Below are 23,157 nucleotides of genomic sequence, written 5' to 3' on the forward strand. Positions count from 1 at the left end.
GAAAGAAAGAGTTTTGAGTTCGTGTCTGATTCGATTCAAATTTAACCGAGTTGGTTTGTTTAGCTAATCGTGTCTAAAATCTCTATCTGAACTCAACTCGTTTAATTTCATGATTCGAGTCGAGTCGCATCGTTTAAGCTAAATGAGTCGGTTTTAACAAACCTAGCGAGCCAACTCGTAATTTTACATTTAATCGAGTCTAAACCTCTACATGAACTCGATTATTAATTTCAAAATTCAAATTGAGCCGGCTTGTTTATTTGAATAAGCTGGAACCTTTACTTGAAGTCGGCTCCGAGCCGAGTCGAATCGAGCATAGTTAAACGAGTTCGAGCCGGAAAAGCCGGCGAGCCGTCCGGCTTGAATTACAACTCTAGTTTTGGTTGTGTTGGACAGACATACGATTCATGCAACATATTTACTAGATACATTATAAATTATGTTAATATGTTAACGCCTAGAATAATAAGAAACAAAATGAAATAGTCGAGAATATATTTTTTTCTATGCTGCAACGTTTAGATGTTTCGATACACCTCACCTATATGAAGTACAGGTGAGGGTATTGATGTAGAGAGAGAAACAAAAATGCGCGTATAGTTGTAAGTTTTTATGGCTCTATACTATATGACTAAATTATACTCCCTCTGTCCCATTTAATTCTATACGTTTCTTTTTAACTGCTCGACACGCATTTTAATGCTCTTATAAAATATAGTTCCGTAACTTTTTTTTGAGATTTTCTTTTTCTGTATAAAAATATAACATCCAAACTTTAATACAGAAAAGAAAAATTTTAAAAATAAATTGCACAACTACATTTTGCACGGAGCATTAAAGTCCGTGCCGCGTCCCCGTCCCCCAATGTATACAACTCAGGGGGACGGAGGGAGTATGAGCTGTGAGAGGTGGCCCATGTGAGATGCTTCCGCTACTGAGGGTGATGGGTGTATATCTATTAAAAACACACACCTCCTTCATTTATTTCTTTTCATCTCTCTCATCTCTCTCTCTCTCTCTCTTTTGTTTTTTGTCCAAGGGGGCTATTCTATTGTTTAGTTTTGACTTACCGGAGCTGGAGCAGCTGCTTTGTTTTGAATCTGCCGGAATGATGCTCCTCCACCACAATTTAGGAGGAGCTCTAGCTGCTGCTGCTTTTGTGTTGCTCACTCTTTTCACTCCCTCTAGCCACGCCTCTTCTTCCTTTCTGCCGGTATGCATTTTCAGCTTCATATTTGTTTATAAATATATGGGTCATTCATATACGATACTATGTGTTCTTGATTATGTGTATCAACAATAATTGGCTTTTAGTTCAGTGTTATAGTTGACTAATTATCTTTTTCTTTATGGGCTGTCTTTGTTTTCTTATTAGATTATGGATTCTTGAGAATTCTTTTTCTTCTTATAGATATATGTCTAATATGTGATCTGTGATTTTTTGTTAGTTTCTATTGTTAAATGTGTGAGAATTTTCAGGTTAGGTGAGATTTTTGTGACAGATGATTAGGTTATTTAGAATCTAAATTCCCTTATAATTGTTACTAGTATGGCAGTTGAGGTTTCATTTATACTACTTAATTGTGGTCAAAGGCAGTAGATTAAGACATGTAAAAGATATGAGTAAGTCTAATTAGATAACAAAATGGGAAGTTACTAAAATTGGCAATTGACAAATAGGAACAATTTAAGCACACTATTTGAATCATCAAGGCCGATAATTTTAGTAATGGACTAAGCTTGAATTGACTCCATTCCGGTGCAAAGTGGTAACAACTGGATACGCTTGAAAGTAATTTAAGAGGACCCGGAGTTTTTAAATGTGGACTGCACTGATAACCTAGGTTTTTCTTTGTCATAAGGGTCAAAAGTTGGGGAATCGTGCTTCTGTAGCTGACTTCACGATCATCTTGTGCAGGAATTTAATGCCATAAAACCGAGACATATGAACCTGCTTAAGAGTGCTGTTCTCCGACAAACTGTGAGTAAGAGTAAAGAGTTGCTTGAGCTGCATATTTGGTTGTGCTTTATCCAAATTTTGTATGGTAGAAATTTCAAGTGCTCATTTGGTTTATTCATTTTTAGTCAGATGAACAGAAAGCTGCTCTATGGAGGCCTTTGGCCAACCAAGGATGGAAAACATGTGTCGATTCGGCTACTGGCCCTAGTATGTGATAATAATTCTTATAAATCAAAGACCATTTAAATTAAGAACTTAAGCTAGAATGTTTGGACCAGTTACTGTCGAATGTACTTTCTTTTCATTATCTCATGGATTGATTCCCTTTGTGTCCCAGCACCACCACCATCACCAAAAAACTCCCAGGGATATCTCCAGGTGTTTCTTGACGGAGGGTTGAATCAGCAGAGAATGGGGGTAGGTAGTAAAAGCCTATATAATTATTTGTTATGCCCCTGATCTATTTACAAAATTTTGTTGGATACTAACTAAATTTGTGCTATTAAAACAGATATGTGATGCAGTTGCCGTTGCTAAAATCCTGAATGCAACACTTGTAATTCCTTATCTAGAAGTCAATCCTGTTTGGAAAGACTCAAGGTTCCCACCCATTTTAATTTTTTATTACTTTTCTTCGGATGTATATTTTTCCATGTGTTGAAATTATTGAATAAATCTAAACCTTATATATTTGCTTACTGCAGCTCATTTGTGGATATTTATGATGTGGATCACTTTATTGATGTATTGAAGGATGATATTTCTATTGTAAAAGATTTGCCTGAAGATTTCTCTTGGAGCACGAGAGAGTATTATGCCATAGCTATTCGAGCTACTAGAGTCAAAACGGCACCTGTTCATGCTTCAGCTAACTGGTACTTGGAAAATGTGTCACCTATCCTAGAGAGGTTGGTATTGGGCTTCATTTCTAGACATCATTGAAGCACAATAGTTATTTAGTAAACTATTGTTTACATATGCTTGATTATAGAAGCGATGCATGAAAGGGTCTGTCTTTAGTCAACATGTAAATGGCCTGTAAGCTGTTGCAGATATCGTAAGAAGAAATAGGTACATTGGCATGCTGTGGATCCAAATCTTCTGAAAAAGTCAATACTTTCACTATCTATATTGTCAATAATTACCTGTGAAATTTTAAATGCACTCATGAGCTAAGATTTTCACATGGCATTGGCTAACACAGAGGTATTGGTTGGCTGGTCGTTACAGGACTAGACTTCGGAGCTAATCTGTTGGTTTCATAATATTATTTGTATTGAGGAGGTCTAGAGTTTTTCTATATTATCGTATACTAGTAGCAGTAAATGTCATGCTTTGTAAACAATTTTCGTATATATATTAAGCAACAGTAGGAACACAGAATGCATTCTGCATACTTCTAACAGTTATTACAGCTTATTTGCAGCATAGATCGTGAAATAATTAAATTTAATGATCTGCAGAGAGGGTTCTAAAATATTACTTAGTCAATTAGATATTTTCCCATATTCATTTTCATTTGAGCATCCACACAACTGTGTAGATTATTAATTTGCTCATTATTCAGTTATGGAATAGCTGCAATAGCTCCATTTTCACATCGATTGGATTTTGACAACATGCCTGAGGATATCCAGCGTCTACGCTGCAAGGTCAACTTTCAAGCACTAAGTTTTGTACCTCATATAAGATCTCTTGGAGATGCTATTGTTAGCCGCCTCAGGTATCCATCTGGGCAAAAAGAAGTTAGTAGCGAGTTCCTTACAGAGGTTACCGAAACACAAGGACGGCCAGAAGCCGGGAAATTCGTTGTTTTACATCTTCGGTTTGATAAGGTAGGCCAATTATTCTATAACAGTTCGAAGATCTTTCCTCAAATCTTCCTTCGAAGAGCTTGACTATTTATGTAGTGGGTAAATATTACACACCTAAACAAAAAAACGGTGTTTAATTGGGTTTTTGTTTTCCAAATTCAGTTGCATAGAACTCTTTAAATTCCTACCAGATAGAAACTGTCCGCTTTTAGGTTTTGTGCTTCTGAGTGGAATTGTCAACTGGTATACACTTATTAGACAGATTTATAGTCCGGTTATTTTTTTTTTTTTCTGAAGGGACCAGTCAAAATTTAGCATTTAATTACACTCATTCTTGACCTTTAATGTATGTGTATTTGATTTAAAATATATAAGCTTGCTCATTGTTAATGGTGTGTCCAATCACTTAGTATCTGCAACTTGCTACTCGTTCAAGTAAAGTGTCTTTCTCCTGCATAATATATTTAAGATTCCGAATATTTAAATGCTTGCCTACACTAATTTTCACTTTTCAGGATATGGCTGCTCACTCAGCCTGCGATTTTGGTGGAGGTAAAGCTGAGAAGTTGGCACTGGCCAAGTACAGACAAGTGATTTGGCAGGGAAGGGTCCTGAACTCCCAGTTCACGGATGAGGAGTTGAGGAACCAGGGCCGTTGCCCATTGACTCCAGAAGAAATCGGGCTGCTTCTAGCTGCTTTGGGCTTTGACAACAGTACTCGTCTGTATCTTGCCTCCCACAAGGTTCATACTATTTTTTTTATAATATGCTAGTAAATTAATGTGCACTGATGCCTTGGCAAAAAAAAAAAAGTGCACTGCATGCTTCTTTCCTGTATACTAAAACTTGATGATTGGACACCCTTGTTTTCTAGGTGTATGGTGGTGAAGCTAGAATCTCCACATTAAGAGAATTATTCCCATTGATGGAAGACAAAAAGAGTCTTGCGTCTTCAGAAGAAAGGGCGAATATTAAAGGAAAGGCTTCTTTAATGTCTGCTGTTGATTACTACGTCAGCATGCACAGTGACATCTTTGTTTCAGCTTCACCAGGAAATATGCACAATGCTATGGTAAGCACTTTTAACAAGACATGGTAGGATATTCCAGGACAGCATCTTAACGCATACATGGATTTGATCCTTTGGTTAAGCTTTTTCCTAATGATTTTCATGGTTTTCGCTGAATTTGCCAAATAATTTATATAGGTAATTCTGCCGTTTCTCTTTTGATATAGTTTGCATTTTACTTTTTTTCATCTGCACGGGCACAGAAAATGTTTGAACATGCTTAGCTAAAGAACCACTTCATCATTCATAATCGGTCTGATTCTATATTATGGCTATTTACCACTCATTAATATATATAAGCTCAAAGGTTGATAAATATATCTTCTCGATATAACATTGCAGGCCTTTCCTCTAATTTTTATATCATTTTGTTTATCTATAACAGGTAGGACAACGAACTTACCAGAATCTTAAAACAATCAGACCTAACATGGGGCTATTGGGGCAACTATTCCTTAACAAGAGCATGGATTGGACAAATTTCCAAGAAGCTGTGGTCGAAGGGCACATAAACAGGCAAGGGCAACTCAGAACACGGAACCTGAAACAGTCAATATATACATACCCTGCACCAGATTGCATGTGCCAGGCTTAAGGTGTCGGATTACAAAGATGAAGTCACTATTGTTTATTATATCCCAGAAATTAGTGGTTAAAGCATGGTATTTATCATATAGTTGTCTAGGCTGCCATCACTATTCATGGTTAAAGGTTAAAATAAAATAAGAGGCATTCATTCCCTTGGTTTCTCATATATGTAATTTACACGGTAATTATGGTGGGAAACGTAGTCTTGGTTTGTATTTGTTTATGTTGTGGATACAAAAATATACAGTTTGTAAAAACCACTCTGAGTTGAGCATATAATATAATGTAATATACCATACAGAAATAATATTTGTTGACTTGGCTATGAGCAACCGAATTTCCAAAACTTTAGGTGTTGGGGAAAGCTACTACATAGAATACTAGTGGAAGGAGGGCTCAAACTCGACATCTCTCCTTCATAGCATAATGCCATGTTAGAGACGAACTTCAAAACCTCATGGTGCTGCTCCAATGATAAACAGGAAAAATTGTGAAGAAACATCGTGATAAGTTTTACGGGGAAAGAAGAAAGTATGAGAAAACAGTGACTATTATTAAACCAAGAGGGTACTTGTAGTTGTTATTTATCAAGTAGGATAATCCTCAACAACCCAACACAGTGATGCTTGTGGATAGCAATACATTCTTTACCAAGAAAGACAAGTAAATTCACACCTTTAGAGAGAAAAAATTCTCCAAATGGGAACTTTTCGTGGAAGACAAATACACATTGAATGTTAAAAAACAAATTAAATAATTTCTAATGGTAGCAGGATAACAAGCCAAAGAAATAAGTAGCTCTGTCTAGAGATGCGACATCCTGTTGAGAGTGCTCAATGGAGATCTTCCATCAGTCGATGGAGACGAAGAAACTGTCAATGCTGGTTTTTCAATTTTCAATTTCCTGGGTGAGGGTGAAATGATCAAGTTTTCTTTAACAGGGTCAAAGTAGTCTTCATTGTCTCTCCTCTCCTTCCCATAGTCATCAATGCTCTGTACAATACCTTCCAAGCTTTTTACCAGCTGCATATCTTCATTATACAACTTATTGAACCTGTCAAACAGTTCCACTTCAGCTCCTATATGTTCATCCCTTTTCTGGATGGAATTTGACAACATTTTCTCACGCAGGTCTGATTCCTGCTGTAAATGACTTGAAAAGTTCTCCAGTTCTTCTATCATCAAATTTTTATATTGGATTTCAAGCTCTTTCAGAACCATGGTTGTTGTGAACTTCTCCTGGACTTCATGGAACAAATTAGTCTCCGTCTGCAGCTTTACTAGTAGAGATGAAAACGAGGAAGTTGAATTTTCAAACTCCTTTTCCAGAGAATTGACATGCTTATGGAATTCAACAATCTTCTGTGATTTTTCATCTACTAGATCGCAAAGTTTCTTGTTCTCATGCTCATATAATTTCTGCGCATCGAATTGTGCAAATATGGTTGTTTCAAGTTCTTTACTCAACCATTCTTTATCCCACCATTCTATTTCTCTTTCAGAGATATTGCACTCTTTCTTTACAAGAGCTTGTGCTCTTCTTGCTGGCGTACAAGCTGCTTCTTCACTTAATTGGAGCTTCTGATCCAACGACACAATCTTCAATTGAAGATCATCTATTTCTCTATCTTTCTGTTCCAATACTTGCACAACGGATTCTTTTAACTTAAGCTCCTCTTCCATTGATTGAACCTTTTGCAGAAGATGGTTTATTCTTCCATCCTTCTCTGACAACATAAGTACCATGTCTTCTTTTTCTTGTTCAAGAGTAACCTCAACTGAAACTTGTTCAAGAAGAGAAGCTTCTACTTGCATACGCAACTGATAGTTCTCCTCCATTTTAATCTTTAACCGTTCAGCAATATATTCCCATGCTTGTATCTCGTATTCAGCTTCCTTAACTTCACAGAACTTCTGAGCAAGTTCTTCATTTGCCTTATCAAGGGCATCATAAACTCTGTTCAAGTCGCCTTTCAGCTGCAGTACTTGATCCTTTAGATGCTGTTGACAAGTGAAGGAATCCACAACCATTTTCTTGTGGTGATCAAGATCATTTTTCAGCGTAAGCTGCTCTTCATCGATAAGATTAAACGATTCAATTCTCCTTGATAAATATTCTACTTTTCTGCGTTCCTCTTCTACCTCATTTATCGCTGCTACAATAGCATTATCCTTAATCTCTAACTGTTGCTTTAGAAAGGAAAGATTCTCTATATCATCATCACCAAGCTTCAACTGAGCCTCCTTAATTTCTGACTGCATCACTAATAGCATAATCGAAGATTCCTCAATCTGCATCATTAGCTGCTGTATCAGAGAATGGCAACCTTCTATCTCCAGATTAAGTTCCTGTATAAGCTGTCCTTGACCCTCTTGGTCAGACCTGCAACAGTTCAGATCCTTTATCAATCTTTCCTTTTCGGAAAACCAATCAGCTTCTCTGATTTTAAATTTCGCGGAACAGTCTGTATGAGTCTGCTCCAAGCATTTGAGCTTGTTCCGAAGCTTTGACATTGAAGAGGAACTTCCTGCTTGTTTGATTTGAGCTTCCTGAAATTCTTTGAGGGATAGTTTCAAATCTTGATCATCTTGCTCTAACCTTCTGATTTTATACTCCAACTCTTTATATAATGTCTCTTTTGTTCCCAGCAAGTCTCGGAGAGTAGCAATGTCTTTATCCTTTTTGCTTGATAGACATTCAAGTTTCGACTTGGCCTCTTCACATTCTAAAGAAACATCGTCAAACCATCTTTTGGATTCTAAAAGTTGAAGTTCCAGGCTCTTTCGGCGGCTCTCTTCATGAGCTAGAGCTTGGTTGCACATCTGTAGACGGCTCTGAAGATCTTTTAGAATTCTAGTTTGAGAATCTAATTTTTCCTGTTGTGTATCCATCTCATCCAGCAATGCAGATTTCTCCTTTTCCCATTCTTTGGTATTTGTTTGTAGCTGATCTCGAAGCCTTTCATGGGCTTCTTTTAGATGTTCAAACTGTTCTCTCTTGCTCTTTAGCTGGCCTTTGAGCTCCGTATTTTCATCCTCTAATTTGAGCAAAATATCATCTTTGTATCTAACCTCTGTAGATGCTTTACCCAACTCTTCTGCACCTACACGCTTCTTCTGTGAAACAGATAAGACTCCTTTGAGACCTTCAATTACTTCCTCAAGTCTCCGAATCTTTTGCTCATTATCTATGTTCTTTGCGTTTTCTTCCTCCAACTTAAAAACCAGGTCCCTCTTTTCTTCTTCATATTTGCAAATCTCCTCCGCATGACTAGTACGAAGCTTATCGTTGGTATAACTAAGACGCGCGACAATGCCCTGTTTCTCATTCAAGTTACATTTGATTTCTTCGAGCATTTGCCTCATTTCAGACAATTCATGGTCCTTTTCACTTGATTCTTGTCGTTGTGTCTCAAGCTCTTTACTGATTTCTTGAATCCGAATGAGCTGCTTATCATTCGCCCTCCTCAAGCTCTCAGTAAGTTGTCCCTTTGATATATTATCTGCCCTCAATGTCTCAATCTCAGCTTTAGCATCATCTAACTCTTCATATACTTTATCCATCATTATCTACGCAATCTGCCCTACAAACTGCCCAAAGAAAAGAACACAAATTAGAGCACATACTCAACACTAAACTAGAGCGCACACTTTATTTACAAAGCTAGAGCACACACTTGACAGTTCATAAGAGCTCAACTGCCAATAGATCTGCAACAAAATGACTATAATTTCCCAAAATAAAAAACGTAAAGGCCAGGAAACATTAACAAAAAGCATAAGATGTGAACATCATCTGATCTAAAAAACTACTAAATATACTCTACATTTTATTCGAGTCACGATTAATTCAAATAGTGAGAAAAACAGTAGAGTAATCCTTTAAAGACTGTTCTTCACGGAAACCGTCTCTCTGCTCAATATAGCAACTTCAAAGGCTGCGTACATCAAACCCTCCCTAAAACACTACCTTCAACTGGGATTACAAGCGGCCATTTCCCCCTTGGTTTCTCCACAATATTCAGAATTGAACTCAACCATCTAAACCATTTTATGAATTAGGGTTTTATATAATTTCCTCAGTTAAAAGATCCCAATTGCAATACATCCAAATCTTGAAACTAATATCCAGAAATTCAAACCAGCATTGTTGATTATGCATTGTTGATTATTCTACAGCTACCCTATAACTAAAATAAATATAACAATCAAAATCTTCTTCATGCCAAACAGACTTGAGCTAAACTTTAAGTAAACCAACACAAATGAAACACATCACAGCTAATTCTCAACAAAATATAGATACAGAAGGCCCAAAAAGCAAAACCCATAAAATATCCAACATTGTTCGACATGCATATGAAGAATATAGATACATAGAGAGGAGTGATAATGCATACCTGGTTGTAACTTGCAAGTATAGTCAAGTTCTGGGTCATAACCAAGAAGATGAAAAATGAGAGCAAGTGAAAAGTAGCCGTTAGAAGGGGGGACAAAATGTGTGGAAATAAAAGGAGTAGCTTTGCTTATGATGAAATTTTAAATATAAATGTGTGTACTTCAGGTAGTTACCGTTGTAGATTAACGGCAATCACCGAATCGAGCGGATAACATTTATCTTTTCTTTCTTAATTTAACAACTTATTTTTTTGGTCTTTCCACACGAGAGTTGCAGAGTTTTTCTAACATAGCAATTAATTGCTGTCGTAAAAATAATGAGAAACAAAAAATACATGGTGTATAATTTGAGAATGATACACTTTTTTCCTCTCTAACTCTTCTTCGTATTTGCAAATCTCGACTTTACATATATTTCTTATATTTTTTTAAGTAGTCTTGTCAATTTAATTTTGACATTAGACATGTCATATATCACGATATTTGTGATGTCAAATATCTGAATGTTTTTGTCACGATAACAGACCATTGTGTGCAATTTAGAAATCATATATTTTATTTTTTTGACTCGACCGAAAATCTAAAATATTTATATCATTACGGCAAAAGTTTGAAAATCAAAATGTTCTGTGAACATAAAAATTTGAGGGTGCGAAGTAGAGTAAACGCTTTTATAATTTTATCGAATAAACCAAACGGGCCAACATGATACAACAGAAAACGTACACCACCAAAGGCTGCAAGAAAGGAACATTTCATTTCTGGCCCAATCTTGTAAAATGTTACATATACACATATTGACCCATAATTTGGCCCAGACGTAAATATGAAGAAGTTTTTTCATATGAGGCTCTAAAATAAAAAAAATTAATTAGCAGAAGAAGTTGTCATGTTGCGGGCGGAGTGCACATGCAATAGTGCAAGTGGGCTAAAGGTAGACCCAGAAAGTTGCCAAAAGCTTCGGTGCAACTTGACATCATCATACAATCTTTTTGGCTCTTTCTATACATTGACTTTCCACTTACTTGCAATTATTTTAATAGCCCAACAAAAATAATATATTAGTAAATAAAATAAATAAACTAATTTCACAAGTGCCCAATACGCAATAATGTGTATAAAATTCAGTGTTACAGAAATCGGAAATCGGACCTAATCGGTTGAGCTACCGATTTAAGGGTTAATCGGAAATCGGGGATTAATCGGAAAGATTAATCGGAGTTAAAATCGGGTTTATTTTAATATTAAAATATTATTTAATATTTAGTTATTATTATATGAGCTATTTAGTAACTAATATATTTACTATATTCATAATCTCTATAATTATTCATATTTAAAGTAATATAGTATTTTAATTTTAATAATTTATCATATATATAATTTGGTTACGGCATGTACAAATTTTGTTCTTAGCCAGATTGATTGCACACGTTTACGATATATTTTTGGTGCTGAGGTAAATAACATATTCAGTGATTCTTCTTCAACATAAAGTAGTGTTGTATATGAGGTTTCGATTTTAGCAGAAAATAATAGAGATTTTAAAAGTTGTTCTTGCTTTTCTTACAACGTTGTTGTATTTCTTTTAACAAGCTTGAACTATGAGCAATTGAGCATGTATACACGAGCATATATATGATTACCGATTAAAACACAATATGTGTCATGTCATTTAAAACATTCAGAACCTAGCACTATTCTTAATAATTCCATTTGGCTTAAAAAAATATTGTTTACTTTATATATGTAATTTGAGATATATAAAAAAACATACTTCTACCTATCATATTTCAGAAAAGAAAAGTTCTGAATAAAATTTTTAGCTTATATTTGGGAAATTCTTGATGGTACACTCATGAAATTGGCTTTTCTTAATGGTATCATCGTATTTTTGACTTCTACCAATGGTACGCTCGTACTTTTAATTTATTCCCTATGGTACCCTCGTGTACTTTTAACTTACTCTCTATTGATTTCAAACTGTAAAACAAATTGTATATTTGAAATACTTGCGAAAAATTACATAAAATAGACCCTTAAATTATGTAAAATAGAGTCAAAATGAGTGAGATATATTCAAACTTCATAATCAAACTTTATCGTCGATATCCTTTTTTGAACAAAAATTAGTGTTGTATTTGAGGTTTAAAAAATTAGTGTTGTATTCTTAATAATTTCATTTGGCTTAAAAAATGTTGTTTACTTTATATGTGTAATTTGAGAGATAAAAAAAAAGTAATACTTCTACCTATTATATTTCATAAAAGAAAAATTCTGAATAAAATTTTTAGCATTTATATTTTTGTTCGAAAAAAATTGAAAAATATTTGTTTACACCTCAAATGTAAAAAAACAAATGACACCCATTTTGAGATATAAAAATATTATATTGTGACTGATAATTTCTTCCTAACTTAATAATCGTAATTATGTATTTTAAAAGTTGTATTTGAAAACTACTGTTATCATCTTACATATTATTATATTTTATATAAGTTTCCCATGAACTTACGAATATAGGTTTGTTTGAACAATTAGGTTTGTTTAATTGCTTTAAACAATTAAATACATAAATTTTATTGTAATTACATCTTATCAATAAGTTGTCTTAGTCATTGCTTTTGCACAGTCATCATCGGATACCATCAAAATTTGAACTAACTTTGATTAAACAAATTAATCAATCAACCACTGTCCAAGGGCTATAAAGCCACCGAGCCTAACCCTCTCTCTTAATTTCAAATTTAAAATGATATACCAAATTGTGTTTCAATAATATTTTATATCTACTGTCTTTAAAAATTCTCATATCTTTACCGTTACTATTTTGGGATGTCCTCTCATTTTTTTACGTTACTATAAATAATAAGTTTTTCCCATCATTACACCCAGTATCTTCCACTACCATCTCATATTTAACAATAAAAACTACTATTACACCCACTACTTTCCTCCACTATCTCAAATCTATTATTAAATATTGATAGATCCCACCACTTTACACACTTTTCATCAAACTTTACACATTTTTCAATAATTGTCTTGGTCTCCGTGTCTCCCTCCAATGTAAACAATTGAGAGTGACGGAGGGAGTATATATATGGATACCCTCAATTTATTAAAATAATATCAACTTTATTCTAATCTTTTTTGAGTAAAATATAAATGGAGAATGAATATAACAATAATGTTGAAACTATCTATATATAATATATTAATTTCTTAGAGGACTAGTTCAAGAAAAAAATGATTTAGGAATCTATAATATGAATAATTAGTTATGCTAATGCAGCTAATAATAGAGGAAAGAGTGAGACACACCACAACACCTGCACAATGATGTACAGTATAGGTTTTATTCGTGTCCATAATGCATTATGCTTGATTAAGTATTAATTAATATAATAATAAATGCATTGTGATTGATGTTCACGACCATGTTGACATGATTAGGCTATCTTTGGAAACATAGAAGTATAATCGAAGGACATGTGTCAAAGCACCAAACCGCTATGGTGTAGTTTAGATTATGTTGTCAATGGATTCGATTTTGAAATCCGATAATTTTTTATAAATTCTTTTCTTATATATATATATAATATTATGAAAATTAAATCAGCATATTATTTTAAATATGATCAATTATAAAATTTTATGATATGATAAATATATATTTACAATAAATAATCAATATAATAATAAATCCGTTATTATTTTGGGTGCGTTCTCTTTAAAATCAGTTAGACACCGCATTGACCTTGTTATGAGCCCAAGAATAAGTTTGTAAAAAGTCCATTAGAACAAAACCAACTCACTAGTTTAACCAATGATATGATTCGTTTTATATTTGTTCAACTCGATTATTTTTATAAACACCGCATAATTTTTCATTATTGAATTAATTTCATTTTTTCCTTAAATCCATAATAAAGGAAAACAAAAAACAAAATGCTAACTCCAAATAAAAGCTCCAGACATTACACTTACAAACATAAAGCAAAATGAACCAGCCATGGTCCAAAGATGTTGCCATCACCACAAATGCTGCAAAAATCTCTATTCAATTTACTAGCAAAGATAAGGCTCCTCTGGCTAAAATAAATCTCCAAAATCAAGGACCCCACATGGATCACACGTGGCAATTGCTTCACCTTCACACTCACGCAATGATTGGCTCCAAAGCAGCCCACGTCACTATCTCCTCTCCTTGATCACAATCCAACGGCCCATATCATTTTACCCATCTCTTCTTTTATTATGTGTCGATTTTGGGGCCAGATACATTTTTAATCTGGACCGTCTATTAATTTCCGAGAATAAAATCACAACATTATTTTATGTATGTACATCTCTACGTACGTAGTATATGTGACCCAAAAAAGAAACCTGTATAGTTTCATGTGTCTCTGTGTGTATATATACATACAACATACATACACAAAAATGCTGATCACTGAGTGGGTGAGGGAGTTTTAGATCATGGGAGGAGTTTTTGAGAGCTAATACTATTATTTCTTCGCCACTTTCTAATTACTATTATAAATTAATTTTTATTTGTTTTCACGGTGATCATAACCGTTGATTTTCTCAACCAGTTGACTGATTTTTCTTTCACGGATGATGAGTTTTTGATTGTGGCAAACAAGTTTTGATCTTTTCTTCAACTGGGCTTGGCTCAAGTTTGGATTTTTTTCACTGTGTGTGTGTGTGTGTGTGGAAGAGTGGTTTTAAGCTTTCAGTAGTTACTAAATTTGTAGTATTATTTCGTTCTTCTCGAATTTTGTTCATCAGATAAGGTTTTAGGCTAATTTTAAAAAAAGCCCTTGTCTTTATTATGGTTTGGGAGTTGTATTTGATGAGGACTTCCTAATTTATGGTAATTTTATGTTGACATAATTACATGTTTGTTGAGTGAGTCAAGGTTTGTGGGGTCAAATTCTTGATTAATTTGGAAAAAGATTGAGGACTGTTGTGGATTATTTGGTGATTTCAGTATAAAGAGCTTTGGGGTTTCTTATGAAATGTTAATTTATTTTGTGAGGGTGGATTGAGTAGAGTGGGATTTCAGTATATATGTGGTGACTGCAAAATTCCCCAAATTTTGACCAGAAGTTGATATAGATTTAGCTTATTCATTGGAATTTATATTGGTTGGGGGACTAGATTACTGTATTTGAAACTATGGCTGTCTCTTTGACTAGATTTTCTTGGTGGGTTTGGGGTGGAAAAGAGAAAGAGCCTGTTGTGCCTAATGGTTCTTCACTGAACTCCTCTTCTGATTGGGGTTTGGGGATGAGGGAAATGGATTCTTTGAAATTTTCATCTGTAAAGGGGGCTAAGATGGCTTCTTCAAGTAGAAAAATCAAAAAGAAATGGAACAGTAGGGAAGAAAGGAGGATTGATAAAGAGTATGACGTTGTTTTGGTGCCATCAGATGGTGTTTGTTTGTCTGGTTCTGAATCCGATGATTCGGACTGGTCGATTGGGTGGCTGGAACCACATGCCCCTGATTTCCAGAGTGATGATGAGGCTGATGATAGTTTTGCTGTGCTGGTTCCTTGCTACAGAAATGATCTTAAGGAATCGGAGGTGGCAGCAAATAAACAGTTATTGACGGCTTATAAGAATCCCTCGGCTGAGCATTCTGATGGTAAGTCTTTATTTTTCCTATTTGATGTTGTTTGATTCTTATTTACTGTTTACTGCTAATCTAAATGTCTTTAAGTTATTGCTCATATCTATGTCTTTCATGTCATGTTTTGTATGATCATTGTTTATGTCGAGTTTCTAATAGTTCAAGCTGAATTCTTAATTGCACCCTTTGGCTCGAACTAAAAACGGAAGCTGCAGTTTTTACTTACCTTGTGGATTGTTTTAGATTAGTATACAAGGAATGTTAATACTTGTGAATGTTCTTAATGCTTATATTTGTTTTTGGATATGGGATCGTGCAGAAAGGAACATTTTTCTCTTCCTGAGGTTGATGCTTCTAAGTTTCCTGAGCATCATGAGATTGATGCTATCAAGTGCTAATTATGTACTGATCTAACTTGGGTGATATTCAAAGGATTTCTTTTACAATTACATAGGGGGTGATTTTATAATTACCTAACTTGGCCGTTTATTGACAATGCTGCCTTTACAATACACTGTATACTTAGGTAAGTCCTCTAAGTACGTTCCCGTTGTACCGCGACAATCTCACAAATTAGATTAGTGGGTTTCCAATTTCCATCCCTTTTGATTTCTTTACTCTTTTCTCTGCACAAAAGGGGTAGACCTTTTGTTTCTGTGCACTTGCATTATCAATTATTTGATTGTAACATCAATATGCTGTTTCACTAGTAGTATCTGATTTGACAGCAATATGAAATGATGTTTGGTATCACTAATCCGTTGTTATTTAACTTTAAAAGTATGTTCATTCTTGTTGATGAATCTGATTTCTTCTTTGTATTTATTTGTTTAAGTTTCCCTTGTGTTTATGTTAAACTGAACAGTTTCCTGCATTTTTGCAGAGCGCCAAAAGTACATGCAGCAGTGGCTCTCATCTCTTCAGAACTTCTAAAGCCTGCAAATATGCTGCTTGCTCTTGCTGAAATACAGAGCGCTGTGGTAATTAATCTGACAATAATATCTTAGGAGTTACCCCTCCATGATTGAAGTAACTACAAAATCTACCCAAAAAAATAGAAAATTAAAAAAGACAAAAGAAGGAAGTAGTTTTTCAGCTTTTGGAATAACATTTTGTGTAGCATGGTGGGTGAATTGTATCAACTTCCTCCATGGTGACGATTTTGCCTATGAAATGAAGGTCGACGAGTCATCTACTTGGAATTTCGCAGTCAATTATGTGACTAGTATTATTGAGTTGTAAGTCTTGAGCTTATGTAAACCATGAGAGGAGAAATTCGAGAGACGAAGCTAGTTCTTGTATGTAAATTATGCTACACGGAATATGTAAATATGTCTGAACTTAATCGTTGCCGCTGTAAATAATCTCCTTCCCTGTGAATTCATGGTCCAACTCTCATTGTCCCCACTTGTTCAATTAAACGGTGTTCCAAGTTGAACTGATGTTCTTTCTTATCTTGCAAATGAGTGAGGCTGGTTGTTCTGAGTGTGCATATTATTGTGTTGTTGAGAGCTTCACCATGTGAAGATGAATAATGCAGGATTGTGAAGTATCATGCATGTGGTCCTTAAAAATAGTGATTGCTGCTGTCTGATTTCCATTGGGGTCATTTTTGTAGCTTTATAATGAACTTTCCCCTGCATATGGTGCCTAGCTTAGCAGGGAATGATCTTGACTTGTCAGTTTCATGGTTCTTTTCTGTAGCTTTCTGAGTTTCATCTTTACCTTATTTCAATTATAGAGGCATACAATGAAGTTAACGTGCCATGTATAAACATATCTGGCATCGTGATAGACACGTTTGAATGTTATACACAGTCTCTGCAAATAATGCATCTTCTTTTTTACTATCTTGGAGATGTAACAGATAAATCTTGGACATTTCGTATTTTATATTATGCAACAATTAACCAGAAGAAGTACATTTATTAATAGAATCGTTCTTGTTATTTGCACTTTCTTCAAGCAAATTGATAATAGCAGTTTTTTGGCTAGCAAGATGCGCAGAATCATGGGGTTCTGGGCTACGCTTTGTAGCCTCCAAACAAAATAAATAATGATGAATACATCAAGAGAATTTACTCCAGTAAAATTGCTTAAATTTGGATATTATTAATAATCAGCATCATCATCTGAACAAAATAAAATTCTGCAAGAGTTTTTCTGCTCAACTGATATTTTTCTAGATCAAGAACAACCTTCACTAATAGTTTGAAGTACGTGTGCTCGTATTTTATGCTAAATGCTGTCGGCAAGAATGAATGTTCACTAAAACGACTGGACCCAGAAACATTTGGCACTCGTGAATAACAGAGTTGATAGGATTGCAAGAACCTTAACAGTTGATTCTGTTATGTGCTTCAACATGATTGTGCTGCACTTATTTAGTATTATATACACATGGCCTGGATTGTAAAACAACCAACAGGGCCAAAAATCATTGCTCTACCCCTAAGCCAAACGACACTTCAGAGACAACATTCGCTCCCCTACCTTTTGCCATGTACAGACCTATGTGATGCATTAATTCCTGCAACAGATATGACAAGAATCTTTAGGAATTATACACAACAAATGACTCAATGCCAGAATTAACCAGTTAAGCGGCGAAATTATTATCCATACACAAATTGCCCATATAAATTATGTACCAACCTAGGCCTTGTTTGTTTCCAGGCAACTCAGCTAAGTAACTACAACTTCCTTAAGTAACTAAAACTTTCTCCGAACCCAGATATATAACAATGCCCGGTAATTTATTTTAGACAATGTAACTCCAAGTTCCCCGTTCCTTTTAGTGACTTCAAAACATGAGAACTTGGTCACCTAGGTTCTCCATAATTTACTGAGGTTAAAGTCTACCTTAGCAGTTAGCTATATACTCCCTCTAGTCCTTTTTTATAAGTCATTTGATTCTTTTCACATATTTTCATGAATCCCAAGTTGATAGTTAAAATTAATATTTTTCAAAATTTTCTTTATGAACAAAAAAGTCTAATAACTATATTTTATTCAGAAAAAGAAATATTTTAGAATATTATTTTTTACTATCGAGTCAAAACTCGTGGAAATACGTGAAAGAAGTCAAATGACTTATTAATTGGACCTAAAGGAGTATACCATAAATAGCTGTCCAACTGAATACTACATGATACAGAACTAAACACAGGTATATGTTTTAAAGGATCTGCGAAGTGTAACAAAAGTTTCAAGGCAGTGATACTTTCCTAAGAGCAAGTTCAGCCTCCAGGAGTGTCCTAAACCAGAATTTAAGGCAATTTATATAAATGAGTGCTACAACAATGTCCTAGTGGTGCCTTAAAACACCAGGACATCCACCAAGTGCCTCATTTTTAAGGCATCACTAGGCATTCCCTATTTCAATTCTATCAATAAAAAATTTCTTTCCCTCTGTTTTTACACATCTCTTCCCTCCTCCAATTATAATTCATATATAATATTATATTAATCATAAGTCACAATTATAAGGCATATTGTTGGAGTTAATATACAAAAATCATGCCTTAAATCATTAGGACACTATATTTTATTATATTTACAAGGCATCTAGTAGGACATTGTTGGACTTGCTCTAAGGATGATGTCCTAAAGCATGATGTCTGCATCAGTTTTAGCTCTCTAACCAACCTAGATCCTTTGCAAATGTTTCATAGAGTAAGAAACACAAAACTTTTGCCAAGATCATTCACATACCACCATGCACAATTACCTACATACTTTAATGATTTTCACTCTAAATGCTTTACAATTTGTAAAATGAACATTCAGGACCTGATTACAGATTCTGGGGAATTCTTTTTTTTTTTTTTTTTAATCAAGCAATAACTCAAATCATATTCAACAGCCCTGCAATTATAAGCACATAATGATAGTCATCTGCAGTACGAAATATTTACTTATCCAGGTTAGTATAGTATACAATTGTAATTCAGTTAAGTAAGATTCCTCGATGATGCTTTGTCATGCAATTGCAAGTCAAAGATCAACCTAAACAATGAATGGAACTACTATGGTTCCCCAAGCTTCTGGACCTCGGAAGTTTTTGCTTCAATCGCATACAAACTTTAACTTGAACTCAAGTAACAAAGGAAGTAAATAATAATTACTACAGGTAACTTGAACTTGGTAGTATTTTAAAAAGAATTAAGCTCTGATACGTTAATATAAAGATCTACTTCTTGACAGATGAGGAGTTCTTTTGTCTTATTAATCATAAATGCCCTTCAGGCATTACAATATATTGCGTGAGGTGAGTAAATGCATACCTGTGGATGAGGTAAAGCACCTTTGATGTTCCTGGATATATTGACTGGAAGATCATAAGTAGAACATCCACGGGAATACACAATCACATCCTCCAAAGGGGGGAGAAGACCACGATTTCTTGCAGATAGTGTAGAACAGACAAAATCCAGTACACATATATCTGTGCAGATCCCGACCACCAACACCTTGTAATATGATGGCAGACATAATTATTTGCAAAATAGATAACTAAATCATAGACTGAGCCAGCTTGAAGAGTCTATGAAACAGTTCTTTTGTATGAAATTAATTGAAGGAGTTGGCTGATGGTATTAAATTATGCATAATTCCGTCTCACTGCCGCAAGTTTTAAATAAGCTTCTTTTTTCCATATGTTTTTTCACAACAGGAATTCCTTCTTTTCAACTTATTAATTTACAAAATCATAATCTTCTCTTTACACTGCATTAACTCATTCAGTCTTTTATTAGATTTCATCCTTCTAATTTCTATTCTACCACACCATATCCAATTTTTTCATCCATATTATTCCACGATCCCATTCCACCACGGCCAAGGCAAACATGACAATTAAGTTTAGAGCTAAAGGCGGTCTTGACGGAATAAAGGTAAATACTTACAACTTTTATTTGATTGGTTTTCACCCAATTCACGAAAACATTGGATCCATCTTTGTCGAAGGAACCAAGGAAACCATCAATGCAGTCCTTGCGTCTAAGTGTTACATTCGGTTCATTCTCCAACCATTGCAACGCTGCAATAAAATAACGTGAACTGCATAAGTGGATAAAACTGAAACATAAGTAGTCTATAGCTACTAAATTAAGTAGTGCCCGTGTGAGATGAAGTACCAGAAACTAATTCGGAATCCTCTGTTCCAACTATGCAGTGGGGTGGGTATGGGGGCTCGGGTTTATCAGGGTGATGAGAATCAAGAAAAGCAAAAACAGGCCAATTCTTTTGACAGAAGAATCTGGAGAGCCTCACGGACTCGTCAACCATTTCAGAAATTTGTGCATCTGGTGCACTTGGAGCCTGTTGATAAAAATATAACCATTCAATATGAAGGAAACAGTTTAATATATGCAGTACCAACATCACTTAGTAATATAAACAAAGGCAATGGCTCAACCAGGACAGTACTCTTCAGTTCTGGCTGACGTTAGAAATATTACCCTTTAATCATAATAGAAATTCAAAAACTATATATAAATTAAATTTGAAGGCCTGGTTGCAATTTAAATGCTAGTTAAGCCCCTGATCATGTAAGATCCTGGTTGCGCCACGGATGGCATGTATTAAAACTTCAAAAGCAGTATAAATCATTTGTAGATCAAAGCTCTAATCTGGCTAGCATTGAACTTGGTAAAATGAAATGGTTGAATAATTGTTGCATATGGTGAACATAAAAAAAAATCCAAAACAAATATAAATTAACTAATAGCAATGAAAAACTTTGCCAAGACAATCGACAAAGGGTACAAAACAGCTAAAGACACAAACACAAACACAAACACAAACATACATAAGTTCTGCAAAGTCAATTATGAAATCCTGCCTTCAATTAATTTATAATATATATCCCAAAAACACTAACAAAATAATTAAATCAAAAGGCACTACACAAGTCACAAGTCACAACTATACAAAAATCAAAAGGGTCTTTTTATTAACTCAAATAAACGGGAAATCAGTAAATTAATAATACTCCTGTAAGAGAAACATAAACAGAAGAAGCAGTAAATTACCAGAGGACCGGAACCAACAGTGCAAAAGCCATTAACGAGGTCGACGAGAACAAGACCTGTTTTGACGTCTCCGGTGAGAGATAGAGATTGGGTTTCTACCGGAATCTCGTTTTTCAACAGATCAATGCTGGTAGTATCAGACACCATCTTCTCCACCCCTTTCTCGTATTAAGACACGGTCCAATGTGTGTGTTTATAATGTGTGTACAGAAAAGGGGGTGGGCTTGAATATACTAGTGGGGCTGGGTAGGGCCGTGGGTGACGAAAAGAGTGTGGAAACAAATTAAAGTGAAGGAGACAGGGAGATGTTAGATAAGATACCTCAGACTCAAAAGTCAAATATATGTTGCCGAGTCGCTTGACTTTGGGCCTCCGTTAAACCTTAAGTATTGTTTGTACCCATTTTGAAATTTTCATAAAATATAGTTATATAACATATTTTTTTATTTATGACAAAAAAATATAATGTATTTTTAGTTTTTTTTTTGAATAAAAGTTTAAACTTCAAAATTTTTTTATGATTTTTTTAAAAAAATATATAATATAAATATACTTTATAAAAGTCTTAAAATACATATCGAAAAGTAATGTAAAGAACATGTTGGAACACAAGAAGTATCAAACTAATTTTAACAGCGGGCAGTCAATATTTTTATAAATATACTCATTCTGTCCTTGTTTAGCTGGAGGACGGCCCCTCTTACTAAAATGTTACTAGTTCATAGATTATTAATATTTTTTAAATATATTTAAATATTCATATAAATAATAAAGATTTTTAAAATAATATTTTATAAATAAATGATGATTTAAGCATTGTTTTTAAATTTTGGCAGGAGACGAACCAAATCCGTCCTTAGTTTGCGGGCCACCGTAGAAGCGCAATATCACAGCAATGAGCTCGATAAATTTCTTCCATGACTTGAGTTGGCGCAAATTAGTTTCACTTTAATCAGGAGATGTATTATTCTGAATTTATACATACACATGTTTATAATAAATACATAATAACTCTTTTATGATTTGGAAATCATTATTTATTTCTTTATTTTCTTGTAGAAGCATTTTGACTCTTGAACGTCTAACTGCTCCAATATTGACTTGATTAATTATTTGTTGAATAAATTCAACGAACCGCTTCATACGTGTTGATATTTAGTGTGTTGGTCTAAGTCACAGATCGCTATGCTGAAATTCAATTTCGCATCGTTTTTGATGAATAATTATGTTCAGTCTATTTTGGATTTGAAATGCTTCCTTTTGTGATTATAAATAATCAATTGGTTACACTCGACACTAAACCTATTTACACTTAGATACTGATTCTACGTATAAATGATGCATCCTGAAACATTATGAACTTTATTTTTTACTAAGATTTGAACAATGAACTTTTTTCATAACTTGTGGTTGCTTCAATTTACGATTTGTTTGGTTATGTATCTACATGTTCTTTGGTTTGTGAAATTCTATATCATACTTAATTATTATTTTCTGTCTTAATTATAGTTTTGACTTTTGAGTCATCGCTATTACATATTACGTTAAATTATGTTTTATATAATGCAATTAAAAAAGGGAAGATTAGTATATGTATAGTTAGAAAAAACAAAAATTTTAAAATTAGTATAATGTAAGTTTATTTTAAATAAATG

At 34.2% G+C, this 23,157-nt stretch overlaps 4 protein-coding genes across 4 annotated transcripts; 2 read left to right on the forward strand and 2 right to left on the reverse strand.

The window, feature by feature from the left end:
* Positions 1 to 910: 910 nt before the first annotated feature.
* Positions 911 to 5,756, forward strand: LOC108217626 (O-fucosyltransferase 39). Its single transcript, XM_017390469.2, has 10 exons — positions 911 to 1,213; positions 1,919 to 1,981; positions 2,086 to 2,167; positions 2,298 to 2,377; positions 2,472 to 2,560; positions 2,665 to 2,868; positions 3,528 to 3,795; positions 4,290 to 4,517; positions 4,649 to 4,846; positions 5,229 to 5,756. The coding sequence occupies exons 1-10, from the start codon at positions 923 to 925 to the stop codon at positions 5,436 to 5,438; spliced, it is 1,713 nt and encodes a 570-aa protein (XP_017245958.2). The 5' UTR covers positions 911 to 922; the 3' UTR covers positions 5,439 to 5,756.
* Positions 5,757 to 5,982: 226 nt separating this feature from the next.
* Positions 5,983 to 9,963, reverse strand: LOC108217624 (uncharacterized protein At4g38062). The gene is made up of 2 exons (XM_017390466.2): positions 9,832 to 9,963; positions 5,983 to 9,022 (listed from the first exon to the last, which is right to left on the reverse strand). Exon 2 carries the CDS (start codon positions 8,996 to 8,998, stop codon positions 6,236 to 6,238), a length of 2,763 nt encoding a protein of 920 aa, XP_017245955.1. The 5' UTR covers positions 8,999 to 9,022; positions 9,832 to 9,963; the 3' UTR covers positions 5,983 to 6,235.
* A 4,233-nt stretch (positions 9,964 to 14,196) lies between these two features.
* On the forward strand, positions 14,197 to 16,905 carry LOC108219538 (uncharacterized). Its single transcript, XM_017393031.2, has 2 exons — positions 14,197 to 15,482; positions 16,351 to 16,905. The coding sequence occupies exons 1-2, from the start codon at positions 15,014 to 15,016 to the stop codon at positions 16,398 to 16,400; spliced, it is 519 nt and encodes a 172-aa protein (XP_017248520.1). The 5' UTR covers positions 14,197 to 15,013; the 3' UTR covers positions 16,401 to 16,905.
* Positions 16,906 to 17,731: 826 nt separating this feature from the next.
* Positions 17,732 to 21,776, reverse strand: LOC108216174 (nicotinamidase 1). Its single transcript, XM_017388864.2, has 5 exons — positions 21,503 to 21,776; positions 20,606 to 20,789; positions 20,375 to 20,508; positions 19,754 to 19,939; positions 17,732 to 17,997 (listed from the first exon to the last, which is right to left on the reverse strand). The coding sequence occupies exons 1-5, from the start codon at positions 21,647 to 21,649 to the stop codon at positions 17,905 to 17,907; spliced, it is 744 nt and encodes a 247-aa protein (XP_017244353.1). The 5' UTR covers positions 21,650 to 21,776; the 3' UTR covers positions 17,732 to 17,904.
* Between the last annotated feature and the right edge of the window lie 1,381 nt (positions 21,777 to 23,157).

Source organism: Daucus carota, chromosome 4 (assembly GCF_001625215.2).
Source record: "Daucus carota subsp. sativus chromosome 4, DH1 v3.0, whole genome shotgun sequence".
In the NCBI taxonomy this organism is placed as follows: domain Eukaryota; kingdom Viridiplantae; phylum Streptophyta; class Magnoliopsida; order Apiales; family Apiaceae; genus Daucus; species Daucus carota.